The sequence below is a fragment of the Tyto alba genome, unplaced genomic scaffold (genome assembly GCF_018691265.1).
Source record: "Tyto alba isolate M040663 unplaced genomic scaffold, T.alba_DEE_v4.0 Super-Scaffold_40, whole genome shotgun sequence".
In the NCBI taxonomy this organism is placed as follows: domain Eukaryota; kingdom Metazoa; phylum Chordata; class Aves; order Strigiformes; family Tytonidae; genus Tyto; species Tyto alba.
The window spans coordinates 50,926,768-50,945,296 of NW_024881316.1; the positions used below are offsets into that span (position 1 = coordinate 50,926,768).

At 68.3% G+C, this 18,529-nt stretch overlaps 2 protein-coding genes across 3 annotated transcripts; one reads left to right on the forward strand and one right to left on the reverse strand.

Annotated features, from left to right (window-relative positions):
- The first annotated feature begins 28 nt into the window (after positions 1 to 28).
- AGBL5 (AGBL carboxypeptidase 5) lies at positions 29 to 16,418 on the forward strand. 2 transcript variants are annotated; one of them, XM_042803189.1, is made up of 16 exons: positions 29 to 491; positions 1,236 to 1,407; positions 2,443 to 2,609; positions 3,462 to 3,672; positions 4,462 to 4,640; positions 6,406 to 6,949; positions 7,448 to 7,617; positions 8,611 to 8,871; positions 11,557 to 11,692; positions 11,832 to 12,022; positions 12,685 to 12,881; positions 15,011 to 15,105; positions 15,636 to 15,682; positions 15,786 to 15,898; positions 16,002 to 16,084; positions 16,195 to 16,418. In XM_042803189.1, the coding sequence occupies exons 1-16, from the start codon at positions 217 to 219 to the stop codon at positions 16,261 to 16,263; spliced, it is 2,910 nt and encodes a 969-aa protein (XP_042659123.1). In that variant the 5' UTR covers positions 29 to 216; the 3' UTR covers positions 16,264 to 16,418. The 2 variants fall into 2 exon arrangements, 1 of the variants encoding a protein (XP_042659123.1); XR_006166428.1 differs by lacking the exons at positions 15,011 to 15,105; positions 15,636 to 15,682; positions 15,786 to 15,898; positions 16,002 to 16,084; positions 16,195 to 16,418 and having other exon boundaries at positions 30 to 491; positions 11,832 to 12,095; positions 12,685 to 12,787.
- On the reverse strand, positions 16,408 to 16,722 carry OST4 (oligosaccharyltransferase complex subunit 4, non-catalytic). Its single transcript, XM_033004026.2, has one exon. It carries the CDS (start codon positions 16,720 to 16,722, stop codon positions 16,609 to 16,611), a length of 114 nt encoding a protein of 37 aa, XP_032859917.1. The 3' UTR covers positions 16,408 to 16,608.
- Positions 16,723 to 18,529: the final 1,807 nt, after the last annotated feature.

The following is an 18,529-nucleotide window of genomic DNA, read 5'->3' on the forward strand; positions in this document are numbered from 1 at the left end:
TTTTGGTTTTTTTTTTTTTTTTTTTGTTGCTGTCGCGCGTGGGGCGGGACCGCGCGTCCGTCTGTGTCTTATGTCCGTGTCCCCACGCGCGGAGCCGCCCGCACACACGCGAGGTTTGGGGGGGGGGGCGGGCGTGGCCGGAGCCCCCCCCACCCACCCCCCCCCCCAAGGCGCCCGTCCAACGGGTGGGCGCGTTGCTAAGGGAGCGGCGGGCCAATGAGGACGCGCGTTGCTGTTGCCCGGCGGCGCGGCGGGCCGGGCCGGGCCCGGCGGGGAGATGAGCGGGCCGCCATGGAGATCCGGTGCGGGGGGCTCCTCTTCAGCTCCCGCTTCGACTCCGGTAACCTGGCGCACGTCGAGCGGGTGGAGCCGGCCGGGGCGGGGGGCGGCCCCGCTGCCGCCTGGGGTGCCGCCCTCCCCGCCGCCGACTACGAGTTCAACGTCTGGACGCGGCCCGACTGCGCCCAGACCGAGTATGAGAACGGCAACAGGTAACGGCCGGGGGGGGGGCTGGCAGGAGCCTGGGGGTCCGGAGGGGTCCCGGGAGCGCCCCGGAGGGCTGCGGGGGTCCCGGGGGCTGGGGAGGTGCCTGGGGGCTGCAGGGGTGCCGGGGGGACCCAGGGGGCTGGCAGTGTCCTGGGGAATTGGGGGGTGTCCCGGGGGAATAGCCGGGGCTTCCTGGGGTCTAGAGGGGCGCAGGGGGGCCGGCAGCATCCTGGGGGATTGGGGGGGGGGTCCTGGGGGTGCCCCACGCGGCTGCAGGGGCGCCGGGGGACCCCGAGAGTTGGGGAGCTGTGGGGTCCTAGGGTGTCCCGGGGGCTGCCGGGGTGCTGGGGGGTCCCGCTGATCTGGGGAGGTCCTGGAGGGGGTCCCAGGGGGCTGGCGGGATCCTGGGGAATTGAGGGGGGTCCTGGGGGTACCCCGGGGGGCTGGGGGATCCCGGGAGTTGGGGGGAGGGCTGCCTGGGGACTGCAGGGACTCTGGGGGCTGGAGTGGTCCCGGGGGGCTGGCAGGATCCGGGGGGATTGGGGCTGCCCTGGGGGGCTGCAGGGGTCCCGGGGGCTGGCAGGTCCTAGGGGCCTGGGGGGTGCCAGGAACGCCCTCAGAGGGGTGGGGGGCTCACGGGGGGGGGCTGTGCCCACCCCGGGACACTGGGGACAGGCTGCTCAGAGGGAACGGGGGGTCTGAGGGACCCCGGGGCAGGGGCTGAGCCGGCGCTGCCGTCCCTCCCCCAGGTCCTGGTTCTACTTCAGCGTGCGGGGGGGGGCTCCGGGGAAGCTGATCAAGCTGCACATCCTGAACATGAACAAGCAGAGCCGGCTGTACTCCCAGGGCATGTCCCCCTTCGTGCGCACCCTGCCCGTGCGGCCCCGCTGGGAGCGCATCCGCGAGCGGCCCAGCTTCGAGGTGGGGGGGGGCGCAGGACAGCACCCCATGCTCAGGGTGGGGGGCGGCTCCGGGGACACGAGCACCCCTCCCCGCTCGCCACGCTGCGCTGACCTCCCTCGGGACGGGACGGGGCGGGCGAGCGGCTGGTTTGTGTTTTGGGAGAGGGTTGGGGGGGTTAGCGACAAAGCCCCTTCCCCGGGGGGGCCCAGCCCTGGGGAGAAGAGGACCCAGCAGCTTTTTTGGGGCGGCGCAGGCTTCCATGGGGTGATTCCCCTCTTGTGCGACGGGGGGGGGGAGCCGCAGAGCTGCTCTCAGAGCACGGCTCTTCGCGGCGATGCCAGGGTGCCAGAACCCGGCGAGGGGAGCGGTGGGGTGACCACCCGGGGAATCAAAACCAGCAGGAACAGCCGCGGCAGCAGGTTGATTCTCACAGCCCTCTTAAGCTGTTTGGGCTTCAAACAGGAGCTTGCTGGTCCGGGGGTTTTCTTGTCTTCTGCCTGGTAGGAGCTGCCTGAGGGGAGAGGCGCTTGCGGGCGCTCAGGGTTGTCCTTGCTCTGTGCCTGCTGCTGTAAGGAGGCAGAACCCCCGCCCCCAGCATGCCCCCCACCTCTGCCCCAGGGAACGGGGCTTGGAGAGACTCTCCCATCCCCTGGCTGGCGGCAGCGCCGACGTACAGCTGAGCTTTGCAGCCCTTGTTAATTTGGCGAAGCGTGCCGAAATGGAGTAATTATTGTTCGGTCTCTGAGCGCTGGCGGGTGGGCACGAGGGCCAGAAGGACCCCCAGGGTTTTCCAGAGAGCTCTGCCCCAGAGCTGGGCGTACGATGAGGCTTCGGCGCCCGTTCGGGGAGCCGAGGGCTGCGCGGTGGGGTGAGCAGGGAACCGAGGGCTTTGCAGGGAGCGGGCCGGCGTTTCGGGGATGCGACCTGCTGGGAGCACGGCGTGGATTCCCCCGCGGTTAGGGAAGGGCGAGGGTGCCGGGGAGGTGGCTCTGCATGGCCAGTGCCGGCTGCTCCCGGGGCCTCTGCTCAGCCTCTGCTTTGTGTCTGTCCCAGATGGTGGAGACGCAGTTTGTGCTGTCCTTCGTGCACCGCTTCCTGGAGCACCGCGGTGCCACCACCTACTTTGCCTTCTGCTACCCCTTCTCCTACACGGAGTGCCAGGAGATGCTGGCGCAGCTGGACGGCCGCTTCCAGGAGTGCAGGCACATGTCTCCCACCAGGTGCGGCCCCGGCTTGGCTTTGCCCCCCGCCGTGGAAGCACGGCGTTGCCCGGCTCTGGCTGCAGGGTGGGCTGGGGGCGGGGGGGGTGTCTCTGTGCCCCCTGCTCCCCGCTGGGAGCTGCCTGGTGCTTGCTTCTCCGGGCCCCAGCTCTGCACGAGCAGCTCCCCCCAAGCATGCGCTTCCGAGGGGCTTCCGGAGGGTCCTTTGTTGCTTTGGGGTTCCCCAAGGGCAGGTTCCCCTCAGGCAGAAGAGGCTGAGGGGGGGCTGTAACAGAACTGCACTTGTTTAAGGAGAGGAGCGTCTCGGAGGCTAACACCTCATTTGCTTTCCCTGCTCCTGGCCGCAGGAAGGTCTGGACACCTCTCCCTCTACAACTGCTGTCCCAGAGGGAGATCTCGCTGCCCAGAGCCAGCCTTAGCGCCGGGTGCTTTGTGAATCTTGCTAGGAAGCTCCTCTGATCTCAAGAATTTATGCTCAGAAGTCAGAGGAGAACTTAACACGCCTGGCTGAGGGGGAGGAGGATGAGGACAGAGTCAGTTTTCAGGTGTCTCTGTGGACAACTCTGTCCTGCAGCCCCTCCTGGCCCCAGAGGCTTCCCGTGCCGCGGGGCGGGGATCCGAAGTACCTTTCCTTAAATAAGGGCCGAGCAATGGTTTATTGAAAGGGGTTTGTTCTCAAATCGTCACGCGATGGAGGGCTGTGAGAATGTCAAAACCCAGCGGTCAGTCGGCAAGGGTCTGACGGCGACGCCGTGGTCTCTGTGGGTCAAACTCACCAACTGAGACGAGGCCCCTGAGCCCCTCGGGGTCGTCGTGGCAGGGCTGGGTGCTCCCAACCGAACCCTTCCGCAGGAGTCCCACTGAGCGTCTCCCCTCGCCCTGCAGCCCCCTCGACTCGGTCTATTACCACCGGGAGCTGCTCTGCCACTCCCTGGACAAGCTGCGAGTGGACCTGCTCACCGTCACCTCGTGTCACGGCATGCTGGAGAAGCGGGAGCCCCGGCTGGACAAGCTCTTCCCGGACACGACCACTCCCCGGCCGCGCCGCTTCGCGGGGAAGAGGGTGAGCTGCCGCGTCGGGGGCGGCGAGCTGCGGCCAGCGGACCGTGCCACGGTCCGTCTGCCGGGGCCTGGCTGCCGCCCTCGTGTCCCGGAGGGCTGAGGCGTTAGGCAGGGCAGGGAGTCTGTGAGATCCCACGTGGGAACCGGTGGCCTGCCAGTGCATCCACATCATCTCGGCACCACGAAACACCCTCTGGTAGCACCACACACGCCTTCCGCAAGGAATTAGCGGCTCGTTCCCTAGGAGTTTTGTTCTGTCCTCCTTTTAACCTCAAGCTGTGAAGAAGCTGATGGAAGTGGGGTGCTCGGGGCGGCAGGCCCTGCCCCGGGCAGGGAGCTCCCTCTGCGGCTGCGCAGCGCTGGGCCGGGAGGCTGCAGGACTGTCTCTTGCTGAGAAGCTCCCACCCGGAGAAGGGCTCTTCGGGAGGTGCTTTGTGTCCTCGTTGCGCTCGGGTTTGAGCGGGATCACGCGGGGTTTTCCCTGGGCTGCTTCTGCGGCTCAGCTTCACCGCCACCACGCGCTGGTTCCTCTCGGCTGCGGGGCTTCTGTCCCTTCGGTCTCACACGGGGGGGTAAGCAGCCGTGTTCCAAGCAGGGAAGTTCCCAGGAGAGGCACTTGGCAAGGAAACCACCCTAAATGCTGTTACCGCAGCTGGTGCCTAGTTGTTGGCTCCGCGTGAAGCCTCAGCTCCGCCTCGGGAGCCCCAGGGAGCGTTTGGCCCCTTGGCTAACGCCTCGATTCGGAGGCAGGCAGGAACCTGCCCGTCACCCCGCTCTGTTTTGCCTTCAGGTGTTTTTCCTGAGCAGCAGAGTCCACCCGGGAGAAACACCGTCCAGCTTCGTCTTCAATGGCTTCCTGGACTTCATCCTGCGGGAGGAGGACCCCCGCGCCCAGATGCTGCGGCGGATGTTTGTTTTTAAGCTCATTCCCATGCTGAACCCCGACGGGGTGGTGCGAGGCCACTATCGGTGAGTGAGCGCGGGCTGCGGCTTTGTCGGGCTGCAAGCTGGGCCCATCTCCCGGTTTGGAGCCCGCTCTGCCTTCCGCGCTGGCTGTGGAGAACAGTCCCAAGATCCTGCGTCTGTAGAAGGAGCCGAGGCCCACGGGCTGCAGCAACCTCCCCCTGCTACCCCCGGGGTCTCTGGCGAGGAGGGCTTGGGGCTGCTGTGCCTGTGCAGCTCATCTCCCAGATCGGGGCTTTCTAGCCCGGGCGAGCAACGCTGCCCTGCGCCTTTATCATGGGATGGGGGACAGAATCAGAAAAAGCAAATAAAACCCATGGGTTGAGATAAAGACAGTTTAATAGGACAGAAAAGGAATGGAAAGTAATAATAGAATATACAAAGCAAGTGGTGCACGGTACAATAGCTCACCACCCGCTGAGCGGTGTCCAGCCCCTTCCCCAGCCAACCCCCCCCCGTTTATATGCGGGGCATGCCACCGTGTGGCAGTAGGAGGGTGGTGTGTGGTGTGTGGTGGTGGGTTGTTGGATGCTGAAGTCAGTTCTGGTTCCATCACTGCTGCGCTTCGCTCAGTTTCGTCAAAGTTTGTTCCTCCTTAGTCTGGGTGATTTTTTAGTGTAACACCGTTGATAAAGCATCTAACAGCTGCGGTAGTGAGGAGGTGGAGTGGCAGGGCTGTGTCCCAATTAACATCATACAGTGTAATTCACTGGCTGTTCTCGCCTCAGCTCAAATCCCCCTGGGGCACACAGCAGCACTCCCCATCCTTCCATCACCCACCGAGTTCATCCGGTCCTTGAGTGAAAGCGAGCGATCCCGCAGATGGGTTTGCCCTTGCCGGGGGCAGGAGTGACCCAGACAGTCTTCCTCCAGGTGTCCTTCACGGGCTTTGTCCCCTTCCGTGGAAGGCGGAAGGTTTTTGGGGCTGTGCTGGACAGTTCTCGAGGCGCTCGGACACTGCCCTGCCCTTGCTGTTGGAGCTGGGCCGGCTTCGGGGAGGAGGGAGGGAGATGCCTGGGGGCTGCGTCCCGCCAGGTGCCACAGCAGCATGCCCCGTGGCCAGGGGTGCTCCGGGATAGAGCCCAGAGCCTCGGCTGTTACGAGGGAGGGCCAGGTCTGCCTTTGCAGAACGGGTGACACCGTGCAAAGGGCCTCGTGTCTTCTCTTGTCGTGGCTTCACCCCGGCCGGCAGCCCAACACCCCACGGCCGCTCACCCTCTGCGCTGGGGAACGGGGCGGGAGGGGTCAGGGTAAGGAGAACTGCAGGTTGAGATAAAAACAGTGACTCAGATAAAAGTAAAATAATAACGACAGTAAAAATAGAAAATACAAGCGAGTGACGCGCGGTGCGATTGCTCGCCACCCGCTGACCGATGCCCAGCCCGTTCCCGGCCAGCGATCCCAGAGAAGAGAGAATCCTGAAACCCCAATCCTGGAAGCCCGGGCGAGCTTCCCAATGAACCCTCACCTGTACACTGAGCGTGACGCTGTATGGTACGGAATATTCCCTTGGCCAGTTTGGGTCTGTTCTGGCCGTGCTCCCCCCAGCTTATTGTGTGCCTGCGCACGGGCAAGACGCGGGGAGATGAAAAGTCCTGGAGTTCTTACACTGACGTTTTCAGTTCTTGCTATTATCGACAGCCTTCTCGTGTCAAATCTCATCCTGAACCCAAGCCACAGCTACCGGGCTGTCTTAGCTGCTAAGAGGGAGAAAAAGAAAAAAATGAGCTCCATCCCGGCCAAAACCAGGGGACCTCTGCTCTCTCTGCAGAACTGACTCCCGCGGGGTGAACCTGAACCGCCAGTATCTCAACCCCGACGCCGAGCTGCACCCTGCGGTGTTCGGGGCCAAAGCTGTCCTGCTCTACCACCACGTCCACAGCCGCGTCCTGCCGGGCTCTCCTGACTGGAGGACGTACGTCTCCCCGCTCGGCACCAGCTCCCTAAGCACAAAATCTTCCAACCAGCCCTCCCGCCGCGGTGCCCCGGCGCCGGAGGCTGCCCTTTCGGAGCTGGAGAAAGCTAACAACCTCCGCAACTCGCCCAGCGCCTGGCGTGCGGGCGCGGGCCGTGGCCCTTCTCAGGACCCCCGGCTCCCGGGAGCGCCCGCCGCCGACCCGGCCCTCTGGATCCTCCCGTCGAGCCGCACCGCGGGGCGCTGGGAGGGGGGAGCCCCCAGCCCTCCGCCAGCCCCGATCCCCGAAACCATCGCGCCCCAGGACAGCGGGCTGGCTTACTACGTCGATCTCCACGGCCACGCCTCCAAGCGTGGCTGTTTCATGTACGGCAACAGCTTCAGTGATGAAAACGACCAGGTGAGGGGCAGGGGGTGGGAGGACAGAGGTGCTGGAGCAGGCTGGGACCCTCTTGCCTGCTTCTCCCCCCTCCCCAGGGTCCCAAACGCTCCCTCCCACTGCTGGGGAGGGGTGGGAGGTTGCCGTCGGTGCCCGAGGACAAGGCGCTGGGCTGGCTGCCCTCCCTGCCGTCCACGCTCGGGGGGGGTTGCCCTCCTCCCAGGCCTGTCACGGGGCGGCAGCGGGTCTCGGCTCTGCCCCCGGGAGCTGGCGTGAGCAGGATGGACGAGCTGCTCCTCCTGAGGGACGAGAGGCTGGGGGAGAGCTGTGCCGCTGTGCTCCCTCCTCCCCGAGAGAGCCCAGCTGCCCCCTCTCCCAGCTGGAGATGGGCAGGGGGCAGGCAGAGGCGGGCAGCACCCCCCGGGGCCGGGCGAGACGCCGGGATTGGGCAGAGTGGTCCCAGCCAGCACCCCAGAGCGCCCCACCAAAGTCGCCCGTGTTCCTCCCCGCGCCTCGCAGGTGGAGAACATGCTGTTCCCCAAACTCATCTCCTTGAACTCGCCTCACTTCGACTTCACGGGCTGTAACTTCTCGGAGAAGAACATGTACGCCAGAGACAAGCGGGATGGGCAGTCGAAGGAGGGCAGCGGGCGGGTGGCCGTCTACAAAGCCTTGGGGATCATCCACAGGTAGGCAAAGCGCTGCCTCGCCGAGCAGCCACGCGTTCCTCTCGTACCCCCTCTCCCTGCACATCCCTCCCGCCACTCCTCTGGCTTCTCGGCCTCGCTGTCGTGCACGCCTTCCCAGAGGGAACTCTCCTCTTCCCCAGACGTTTGTATTTGTAGGGAGCTATAATTAAAACCTGCAAAGGGCTCAGCTTCCCCAGACCTCGCCTGCGAGATTGCCGTGCGAGATTCCAGCCTCGGCCAATCCGTGATTCTGGGCGGTGAGGGTATTTGTGTGGCCTGTAGCAGCCACGGGCCGCTCTCCCAACAACGGATGGGATATTTTTGGCCTGTTTTTGTTGTGGTTGCTGGGATCATTAAAGTGGCTGAACTCATCAGACCAACGGCCTGTCTTACCCCGTTTGGCCCCAGCAGTGGCCGGTTGCAGGTGCCGGGGGAGGAGCACAAGAGAAGCGTGTCATGTTGCTTTAGTAGGTGCTGCATCCCGCGGGAATCTGTGCTTTGAGGAGATGCGGACTTCCCCCAGAAACCCCCCGCACCCCTTCTCCCGCGAAGAGCTGCTCGGCGCGGGGGCAGGCTCCCTTCTTTCCCCCCGTTCCCTCAGCCCTTGCCGTGCACTCTGCTGCTTCTCTGCGCCCCGGCCGATCCGGCTAAAACCGCCCCTGCAGTAACAGACAGGGGGGTTTTTTAGGCCGGGGTTGCTGGTGTAGCTGGCTCGGTGCCCGTTTGCAGTGGCTGGCGGGGAACGGCCCGCGGTTAGACGCGGCGGGCGTTGTGCTGGAGTCGGGAGCGCTCGCGGTGCCCGTGCCGTGCCGGCACGCCAGGCGGACGGGGACGGCGACTCGCTGGGTTTCAGTGGGATGAGAACTGTGTCGGAGCGGTCGGAGGGACGCAGGCGGTCCTGGCTGGCAGCTCCCAGTCACCTTCTTCTTGCCGCCTCTGGGACCGAGGTGAGGCTGACGGGCCGCTCGGTCCCTGGGTTGTCTTTTTCGACAGCAGATGCAGCGTTTGCCTTTCTCAACCCACCAGGGACACACACACCCCCTCCAACTCCCTGTCACCTTCTGGAGACGACCAAAAGGAGCCCCTCAAGGACCTCGGCGGCCCCTCGGCACCCTTGGGTGCTGCCCCTCGGGGCCCATGGGCTCACACGGAGAGCGTTTCTCAGGAGATCCCTGGCTGGGTTAAGCTCCGTTTCTGGTGGTTGTCCTCCTGGAGCCCCATCTCTGGGCAGAGCGATCCTCCCAGCCCGCCTTGGTACGTCTGTGCATCTCCCTGAGCGTTGGGATGGGCCCTTCCTGCAATCTGTCCTCAAAAATCGCCCTCTTTCCTGAGCTGCTTTGTCCCTCAGGGCCATTTCCAGCAGGATCCCCCTTACTGGTGCCCTGAATTAGCCAAAATCTGCTCTGCTGAGGCCCAGGGTCTGTCTTCTGCTGCTCTCCCCCCCTCAGGACCAAGAACTCTGCTATTTCACCGTCACTACGGACAAAGCTGCCGTTCATTATCCCATCCCCAGCTAACGAGTTCCTCCATGCCCATGATCCAGCTGTGCATCACCCTTGGGTGGCCCATCCAGCACCCATATGGGGAGGTTACTCCCCAACACCCTCCACTAGTCTGGAGGCCTCCAGGACTTTCTGGGGGATAGAAGCAGTATTTAATGGATGGTTTCTTTATTTATCACCGCTGAGCAGAGGTGAATTTCTAGCACCCATTGCACTGTGCAGCATGTCCCCTTCCCGGGGATTGAGGTGGAGCTGACCTGCTCATGGGTCCCTGGCTCTGAAGACGGGTGACATTTGCTTCCTCCAACTTCCCTCTGCTCTCGGGGGCCAGGGACTGCTGAACGCTGAGCTCGCCAGCGACGACGGAGGTGGAGAAGGTCGAGCTCCATTCAGCAGCTGGCTCACACTCTCCCTTGTCTTCCTTCCACCCCTGATACCTCTGGAAGCCGCCTTGAAGCCCTTCTCATCCCCCAACAGCTTGAGCTCCGCGTGGGCTTTGGCTTTCCCACCCCAGTCCCTGCCCATTTGGACAGCATCTCTGTGTCCCTCCTGCATCACCGCTCCTTTCTTCCACCCCTTGGGTTTTTTTCCAAGCCCAAGTCGGGAGCTCCCTGATCATCCCTGCAGGTCCTGCCGCCTTTGCTCAGCTTCCCACCTCCCTGGGTGGACTGTTGTGGAGCTGGAGGAGGTGAGCCCCCAAAAACAGATGGGCTCTCCTGGGCCCCTCTTCTCACCAGGGCCCTGCCCCTCGGGACCCCCCCGAGCAGATCCCTGAAAAGCCAAAAATCTGCTCTCCCGGCGCCCAGGGCTGGGATCCTGCTTTCTGCCTTGTTCCTTTCTCTCGGGTGACCGAGCTCCCACCGTGGCGTGGGCGCTGCAGCCGGGCTGCCCCCGACCCACAGCCCCCCCAGCCCGTTCTGCCCCGTCCCCACCCTCGAGGCCCGTGGTGGGTCCTCAGCGGGCTCCTGGCGCGGCGGCGAGCAGTCGAGGCACCCCCGCTGCGGGGGGGTCAGCGTTTGCTTTCTGCCGCCTGGCTCCCGCCCGGGGCGGGGGGCGCCGGCAGCATCGCTTTGGCTTTTGCTGTCCTGACAGTTCCAGCTGGGCAAGCGGGCGTGTGGTCGGTTTTAAAGAAAATCGGTCACTTGTCGTCGTTGGGCGACGGCACCGCGGCGCCAGGGCACCCGTCTTCTGCTATTTTGGTGTAGCGAGGCTCAGCCCTGCTCTGGCGCCCTGGGCTGAGCTCCTGCCTTGCACAGGCTGTCTGTCTGTCTGTCAGTCAGTCCCCCCTCCCTCCCTGCTCCGCCTGCAAAGTGCCAGCCCCGAGCTGCCGGGGGCGAGCTGGGGGCTGTGCTGGGCTACAGGACCCTCCGTCTCTGGAGAGGGGCAACCCGGGACCCAGTGCCTCGGCAGCAGGGGGGAGGTGTGGGGACGGGCCCCCGGCCCCCCCGGGACAGCCTGGAATGGGGTGGCTGGCGAGGGGCGATCGATCCCCTCCACGTCTGGAGCACAGAGCCGTGGCCTCGTGCGGCGGTGGTTGGTGGTGCTGCAGTGGTTGGTGCCACGGTGGTTGGTGGTGCCACGGTGGTCGCCGGTGTGTCAGTGGTTGGTGCCACAGTGGTCGCCGGTGTGTCAGTGGTTGGTTGGTGCCGCGGCGGCGGTTGGCCCTGTGGTGCCAGGCCACGTCGGCACGCCGCGGCAGAGTCGGGCCGGCCTCTCGGTCAGCAGATCGGGACGTTCATCCCCCCCCTCCCACCCCCCCGCGGGGCTCCGGCTTTGCCAGGTCGCCTGAGCTCCCTCGGCGTTCCCGGCTCCCCACACCCGGTACCGTGCTCCCGCCGCCGCTTTGCCACGTCCCCGGGCACACGGCCCAGCCCCGGCTGACTCGAAGGTGGTTCTGTGGATCTTGCCCGTTCCCTGCCATCTGCGCCGTGTCCGTGGTCCGGCGTCTCTCCGTGGTCTCTCCCGTGCCCTGTCCGTGGCGCGGGCTCACCCGGGGTGACCATGGACCCTTTCGGGGTGACCACAGAACACGTCGGGGTGTCCCCGGCAGCCGCGGGTGCCCTGACCGGTCATATAAGACAAGGGGGGGGGTGGATTCCGGTGCTGTGGGAGCTGGTGCTCGGCGAGCTCCTGCCCTCAGCTCCCCCGTGGCCAGTCCTCACCTCAGCAGCGATTTCAGAGCCCGGTCCCTCGGGTCCTGTGCCACGGGTGCCGCTCCTGCCCTCGCACGCCTCTGCCTTCCGCCCGACGGCCCAACTGCTGCTTTTTTACCTCCTCCGGGCGAGAAAATGCAGCTCACTGAAGCGGGTTCTGGGGTTGGGGGGATGCTGGTGGCTCCCCGGCGGGGTGACACACACACACACGCTCCCCCCCTCCCCGGGCTCTGTTTCCCAGCAGCGGATCCCTCGGGTAACGTGGGCTTCCTCCCGCTTCACAGCTACACGCTGGAGTGCAACTACAACACGGGGCGCTCGGTGAACAGCATCCCCGTGGCCTGCCACGACAACGGGCGGGCCAGCCCGCCGCCCCCTCCCGCCTTCCCCTCCAAATACACCGTGGAGCTGTTTGAGCAGGTAAAGGGGCCCCCCCAGCAGCGGGGCGGCCGGCTCCCTCCGCACCCAGGGAGAAAATTCCGCGTTTCCGCCCCAGTTCCCGGAGAGCCGCGGGCTCTTCCCGGGGACCTGTCTCACCGGTGGCCTCTTGCCGTGGCAGGTCGGGAGAGCCGTGGCCGTGGCAGCGCTGGACATGGCGGACTGCAACCCCTGGCCCCGCATCGTCCTCTCCGAGCACAGCTGCCTCAGCAACCTGCGCGCCTGGATGCTGAAGCACGTGCGCGGCACCAAGGGTGCAGGCGGGGGCCCGCGGCGGCGAGGAGGTGCCAGGACCCCCCCCAGGAGCTCCACGTAAGGGCCCGCCGGGTTGAGCGCGCAAGAGCTGCGGGATAACGCCAAATTAGCGATGATAAATGTACTCCAAGTGAGTCGCCCTGCAGCTAACGAGGCCGAGGTTTATTCGCTTGCTTTCCCACCGCCTCGGGGCCTGCGCTTGTGCCGGCGGTTTGCTCCGTGCCGGCGGCCCGAGGCACTGGCAGGCAGGAGGGGGGCACGCAGCCGTGCAGGGGGAAGCTCTTTGGGGGTTCAGCTGCCGCGGGGATGGGGAAGCAATTACCTGCCTGCGGACAGAACCAGCATCTCCTGCTTCTCTCCCTCCCCAGCCCAGTCGGGCGCTGGACTGGGATGGATTTGGGCACTGGGCACGAGGGAGTGGGAACTCTGACGCCGTGGCTGCTGCCCCGAGGCTGCTGCTGGCAGGGGGGGCTGGGGTCTGCTGCTGCTCAGGGACAGCCCCAAGGATGTGGGGCCATCCCTGTCCCCAGACACTGGGGAAAAAAAATGGGGGGGGTGGAGCTGACAGAGACAGCGTCTCACGCTCGCTGCCCGGGCTGCGGGGCAGAACCGGCTGGCAAGGACGGGGGGGAGCGCAGAGGGGCTGGCGGGAGGGAACCCCCCTCCCCACAGAACTGGGCCGAACCCACCCCCCTCCCTGTTTCTCATCCCCCTTCCAGCGGTCTCCCCACCTCGGCCTCCGATAACGCCCTGTCCCGCACGAGGAGCTGCAGCAACGGCACCAGCGGCAGCCAGGACTCGCCGCAGATCAAAGCCTCCCCCAGCTTCACTTTCGGCAGCGGCAGAGCCCCGGCTCCGACCGCCGCCGCCCGGAGCCCCCCCAAAAGCAGCGGCAGAGCCCCGGCGCCGGGCAGAGGTAAGCTGGGCTGGGGACCGCTCGTGCGCTTGGTCCGGTACCTGTCGAGCTGCTGTGCGAAGCCGCAGCCCTGAGGAGAGCTCTGTGCCAGCGTAAACCCTGTGCTTTGACGCAATAAAAGTGGGGGGTTGTTTTTTTGCGTGGAAGGAGTGCGTGTGAACCGCCGCCCCCCCCTCCCCTCGGAAGGGCCCCGGATGCCGCGCTCAGCCCCACGCCCCTGGCTGGGCCGGGACAGACACCGCACGGCCAGACCCGGGGGTTCTCCAGCCCGGATTCTGGAGGGAACCGCGGGGCCCGGCCGCGCTCCCGCCCGGCGGCCCCGCAGCCCCAGGCTGGGCAGAAGCTGCCGCTGCTTCTGCTGCACCGAGATTAGAGGGACCGTGTCCGCCGCGGGCTGCCGGGGGAGATGGCCCGTCCCGCGCCGGCCGTGGGGGCCCAGGGGCTTCTGGAGAAGCCGGAACAGAAAACCTCCTCCCCTCGGCCTCAGCCGCTCCCAAGGCGTTCCCGCGGCCCGCCGGGATACACCAAAGTGCCTTTTCCCCTCCCGGGCACCGCCGAGCAGCACTCGCTGGCGGCCCACGGCTCTGGTCACGGCCCGGCTGCCAGTCGGTCACTGGGGGCTCTGAACAGGCGGCGAGTCCTGTGCGGGGCGGGGGGGGTTGGCTCGCAGCCCCGAAGCCGCTGGCACGGTGGGGAGAGAGGCCCCGGTTTGCCGCCCGTTTGTGCTCCGGGAGCGGGGGGGGACGTGCCAAAACAAGGCGCTCGCTGTGCCCCCCGCGCTGCCTTCCTCGCCGTGGGGCGGGCGGGGGGGGGTCAGGCGGGGGAAGCCCCGGTGCCGCTCCGCGGGGCTGGTCCCACAGGTCTCCAGCGAAGGAACTGGGGCTGGACTGGGAGCCCCAGTCTGCTGTGGGGCTCCCGGCCCAGCGAGCACCGTACCCCAGCACCCAAAGACGGAGGGGTGCGGGCGAGGGTCCGCTTTCGGGGCTGCCTGTGCGACTGGGGGGGGTGATGTGTCGAGGCTCCGTGCGCCGGCGCGGCTCTTGGGGAGGGGGGGGGGGTGGGGGGCCGCGTTTCCGACTGTCGGCTCGTTTCTCGTGCTCCGCCGTCGCTCCGTCCGCCGCGTGGGCTTGCCGGCACTTTGTAGCGCCCGTCTCTCGATCTGCCGTGGCGGGGAGGAAATAAAAAAGGCTTCTGTTCTCACGGGCACGTCGTGACGTCTGTTCCTTCTGCCGACCGCGCTCGGAGCCAGCGGGAACAACCCCCCCCCGGGCCGATCCCGGGCAGCGGGCGACAGTCGGGCGCGTGAGCAGGAGCAGAGCCCGTGGGGCCGGGAGTGGGGAGAGCCTGTCGCGACAGCGCGGGTCGGCACCGCTCTGCCGGCTGTCCCGGGGCGGCATCACGGATTCTTCCTTCGCCGGGAAGGAACCGGGAATGCCGAGATCCCAAAGCGCTGCTAGATGGCACGGGATGCCCCGGTGTCCGACGCGGTGGGGGTCAAGGTTGAGTTCTCGCCCGCCGGCACGATAAAGCCGCCGGCCCGGGAGGGGGGACGGTGAACCTGCACGACCGCGGCCCGGGCTCTGGCTGCGGCCCGCGGGGCCCCGTTCGCTGCCGGGCTCGCCGCCGTTCGGCGCCTCGTCCCTTCCCCGGGGACACTGCGGTGGCTTCACCGCGCTGGGAACGGGGGGAAAGGGAAGGAAACTGGGTTGGGATAAAGGCCGGTTAACGGGGAAGGGGAAAAGCGGCAGAAAAAAGCTCGGGCTTTCCTTCGCCGCTTCCCAGGGCTGGTGGGCATCCAGCTGCCGCAGGAGCGCCGGGCCCCTTCCTCCTCCTCCTCCTCCCCCCCAAGCACCCGGCTCTGGGGGTCCCTGGGGGGGGGGCGGGGGGTCCATGCCCTGGGTGGCAGCGTCCGAGCGCCCGTAGGGCTGATCCCGTCCGGCACCGGCCACGCTGCCGGGGGGTTTCTGTCTCTCCTGGCTGAAACGGCCGCGTCCATGCGTCTGTCCCGTCCCACCCGCGGCACAACTCGGTTCCGCGCCCCCGCCATGGCTCACAGCTCCCCCCCCACCCCCGGCCCCCACCTCACCCCCCCCCCCCGAGGGCTGAGCTCCATCTCGTTTGTCCCGCAGGGACCCTGCCAGCGCCCAGCGCCCAGCACGGACCGCGGGAGGCCCAGCGCGGCGCGGGAGAGCCGGCGGCTGCCCCCGGCACGGCACCGCTGCAGGTACCGCCAGCCGGGCCCGGGGGGCCGGGGGGGACACACACGCTGCCCCCGGGATGTGCTGGGAGATGTTGGATCCCCCCCCCACAATCCCTGCCCGGGACTGGGGGGGGGGGCCCTGCACAGCAACCACCCGGGCACTTCCCCAGAGACCCCCCGCCTGTGGGGTGAGACCCACTGACTGTGGGGCAAGACCCCTCCCCCCCACAAACCATGGGCTTACACCCCCCCGACTGTGGGGCTGACACCCCCTTACCCTCAACTGTGGGGTGAGGCCCCCTGACTGCAGGGTTAAACCCCCCCCAAGTGTGGGGCTGGGACCCCCCCCTCACAACTATGGAGCTGAAACCCCCCCCTGACTGTGGGGCTGACCCGACTGTGGGGCGAGACCCTCCCAGACTGTGGGGCGAGACCCCCCTGACTGTGGGGCTGAGATCCCCCAACTGTGGGGCTGGCTCTGGCTCTGCAGGACCCCCAGCAGCTGTTGGGGGGCTCCCACAGTTCCAGGACCAGACCCCCTCCCCTCCCCACAGGTGCCCCCCAAGAAGCTGGAGGCCAGGAGTGCCCCGGAACAGCCTGGGTAGGTGCCGGCATCAGAGCTGGGGGGGGTGGACCCCAACAGACACCCCCCCCCTCCCCAAACCCCGCAGCCCCCTCAGCAGCGGCGTGTGGTTCCTCCACAGCCCAGGGGGGCCCCCCCTGCGCCCCAGCAGGATCCCGGTGTGGAGGAAGGGGGCAACGACCAGCCGGAGCCCACCGGGGCTCCCCAGGGGCGAGCCCCCCGCCTCGCAGCCAGGTAGGGCCCAGTGCAGGGGCGCTCCCCCCCCCCCCCCCCCCCGCCGCACAAGGGGGGCTGCCACCCCCCCACCCCCCATTGGCACCGGTGTCTGTCCCCGCAGGGCTGGGCCAGCAGCCCCCCCCCGGGGGGGCTCAGAGCGCCGAGGGACTCCTCCTGCACAGGGGCAAGGGGCTGCACCCCCAGGTACGGCCCCGCGGGTTTGGGAAGCGGGGGGGGGGCAGCCGGGTGGGCAGCCCCCGCTGCTGGGAAGGGGGCTCCAGCCCCTCCCCTCACCCTGCTCCCCCCCCCCGCAGCACCCACCCGCTGGCCCCCCCTCGCTCGGCTCCTACCGGCAGCTCCTCTCGTTCTGCGCCGAAGCCTGACCGCCGGCACCGCACCGGGGGGGGGGGGGGCACCCCCGCCAAAACCGACACAGCGCCAGCGCAGAGCCCCCCCCCCCCCCCCGGCGGGTCCCGGCACGGCCACGCCCCTCCCCGGCGGAGGGACGCGAGAGAATTATTTTTTTGTTTGTTTGTTTGTTTGTTTTTTTAACTTCTTTTTTAACGCGGCGGTTTGGTTCGGGATTAGCGCGTTGCCGTTCAAAAATCCATCGGGAAGAAGCGCGGCGTCCCGCCTCCCCCCCCCGACACGGCCCTGCGGGGGGGGGGGTGGTGTGACGTCACGGCGCGCGGGGGGGGGGTGTCAGGTCATGACGTCACGGCGGCGCCTCACTCCTGCTTCTTGGGGTTGTTGACGGCCACGTAGTGGTAGAGGACGACGAGGAGGAAGAGCGAGACGCCGAGCATGTTGGCGAAGATGGCGAGCTGCACGTCCGTGATCATCCTGGGGGGGGGGGGGGGGGGGGGGGGGGGGGGGCATGGGACCCTGCACCGCGGCCCCCCCAAGGAACAACCCCCCCCCCCCGGCCCCCCCGGGGCTGGGACACCCCCGCCTCGAGACCCCTTCCCGCCCGGGACCCCCCAAACCCCCATGGGACCCTCCGAGGGGACCCCCCCCCCCCCACTCACGCGCCGCCGGTGCCGCCGCCGCCACGTCCGCGTCCTCCGCGCGCGACTTCCGGCCGCGGGGCACGGTGGGAAGGGCGGGGGCGGGGCGTCGGTGGAGGGAGGCGACGTCACGCCCGCCTCGGGCTCCGCGCCGACGTCAGGGCCTCCTGGCCCCCGGCCGCGCCGTGACGTCACGGCTGCCGGGCCCCGGCCAGGTGGTCGCCTCGGGGCTCCTCTCGCTCGCGCGCGCAGCGACGTCACATACGCCCCAACCCCCCCCAACCGGCTGTGACGTCGCAGCCTGGCCCCGGCCCCACGGTGACGTCACGGCCCCGCTCAGCCCGAGGCGCTAGGCGGGGCTGCGGGCCAGGGGGCGTGGCCCTGTCCGCCCCTGGGAACGCCCCCCCCGGGGTCGCCCCGCCCCCTCGGCTGCCATCGCCTCCATACAAGGCCGGGCGCGGGGGTGGGCGGGGCCGTGGGCGGGGCCTGGAGAGGGGGCGGGGCCGTGCGGCTCCGCCCCGGGGGCCCCGGGGCGGCCGGGTCTAAATATAGAAACTGGGACGGGGCCCCGCGGGGGGCGGGGCGGGGGCAGGACAGGGAGAGGGGGTCCTGCCCCCCCCCCCCCCCCCCCCCGCTCCAGCCGCTGTCCCCCGGGACCCCCCCGCCCCCATCCCCATCCCCCCCCTCCCCTCTTCCCTCCGGCCCCATCCCCCCCCGCCCCTCCCCCCCCCAGCTGTTTGTGCTCAAACCGGCCCCGAGGAGCCCCCGGCGCGCGGCAGGTTCCCGCGCTGCCTCGCCAGGGCTGTGACGTCATCCCGGGGCTGGGGCCAAGGCGTGATGTCATCGGGCGGCCGTTACATCACCGCGCGGCGCGGGGAAAGCCACCGTGTCACCACAGGCCCAGGGGTCGCGGCAGGGTGGCCGCGGTGTCACCACCCTGCTCCCCCGCTTGGCCCCGCTGTCCCCAGTGCTGGGGGGGGGGGGGGGGGGATGAACCGGGGGCGCTGGGCCCCTCACTGGGCGCTGGCGCTGCCGTGGGGACGTGGTGCGGTGGGTGCCGGGTGCGTGGCCGCCGGGTGCCACTGGAGTGGGCACCAGTGGGAGCTGGGGCTGGGCCGGGAGTGGGGTGACGGGGGGTCACACCGGGTGAGGAGCGGGGTGCTGGGGGGGTCACACCGGGCGAGGAGCGGGGTGCTGGGGGGGTCACACCGGGCGAGGAGCTGGTGCCGGGGTGGCCACTGTGGGTGAGGAGTGGGGTGACAGTGGATACATAGTGAGCAGGGAGTGGGGTGCCGGGGTGGCCCCGCCGGGCAAGCAGCTGGTGCCGGGGTGGTCACACTGGGCGAGGAGTGGGGTTCTGGGGTGGTCAAACTGGGCGAGCAGCCGGGGCCGGGGTGGTCACACTGGGCAAGGAGTGGGGTGCTGGGGTGGTCACACCGGGCGAGCAGCCGGTGCCCGGGGTGGCCCCGCCGGGCGAGGAGCGGGGTGGCCCTGCCGGGCGAGTAGCCGGTGCCTGGAGTGGCCCCGCCGGGCCAGCAGCCGGTGCCCGGGGTGGTCACACTGGGCAAGGAGCGGGGTGCCGGGGTGGCCCCGCCGGGCGAGGAGCAGGGTGCTGGGGTGGTCACACCGGGCGAGGAGCGGG

Excerpts from the sequence above, each read along its gene's own strand:
- AGBL5 (XM_042803189.1), top strand. The coding sequence starts at position 217 with ATGAGGACGCGCGTTGCTGTTGCCCGGCGGCGCGGCGGGCCGGGCCGG. Across the intron at positions 12,023-12,684 it reads ACCCCCCCCAGGAGCTCCAC|CGGTCTCCCCACCTCGGCCT; the intron begins GTAAGGGCCCGC and ends TCCCCCTTCCAG. Across the intron at positions 15,899-16,001 it reads GCCCCCCGCCTCGCAGCCAG|GGCTGGGCCAGCAGCCCCCC; the intron begins GTAGGGCCCAGT and ends CTGTCCCCGCAG.
- OST4 (XM_033004026.2), bottom strand. The coding sequence starts at position 16,722 with ATGATCACGGACGTGCAGCTCGCCATCTTCGCCAACATGCTCGGCGTC.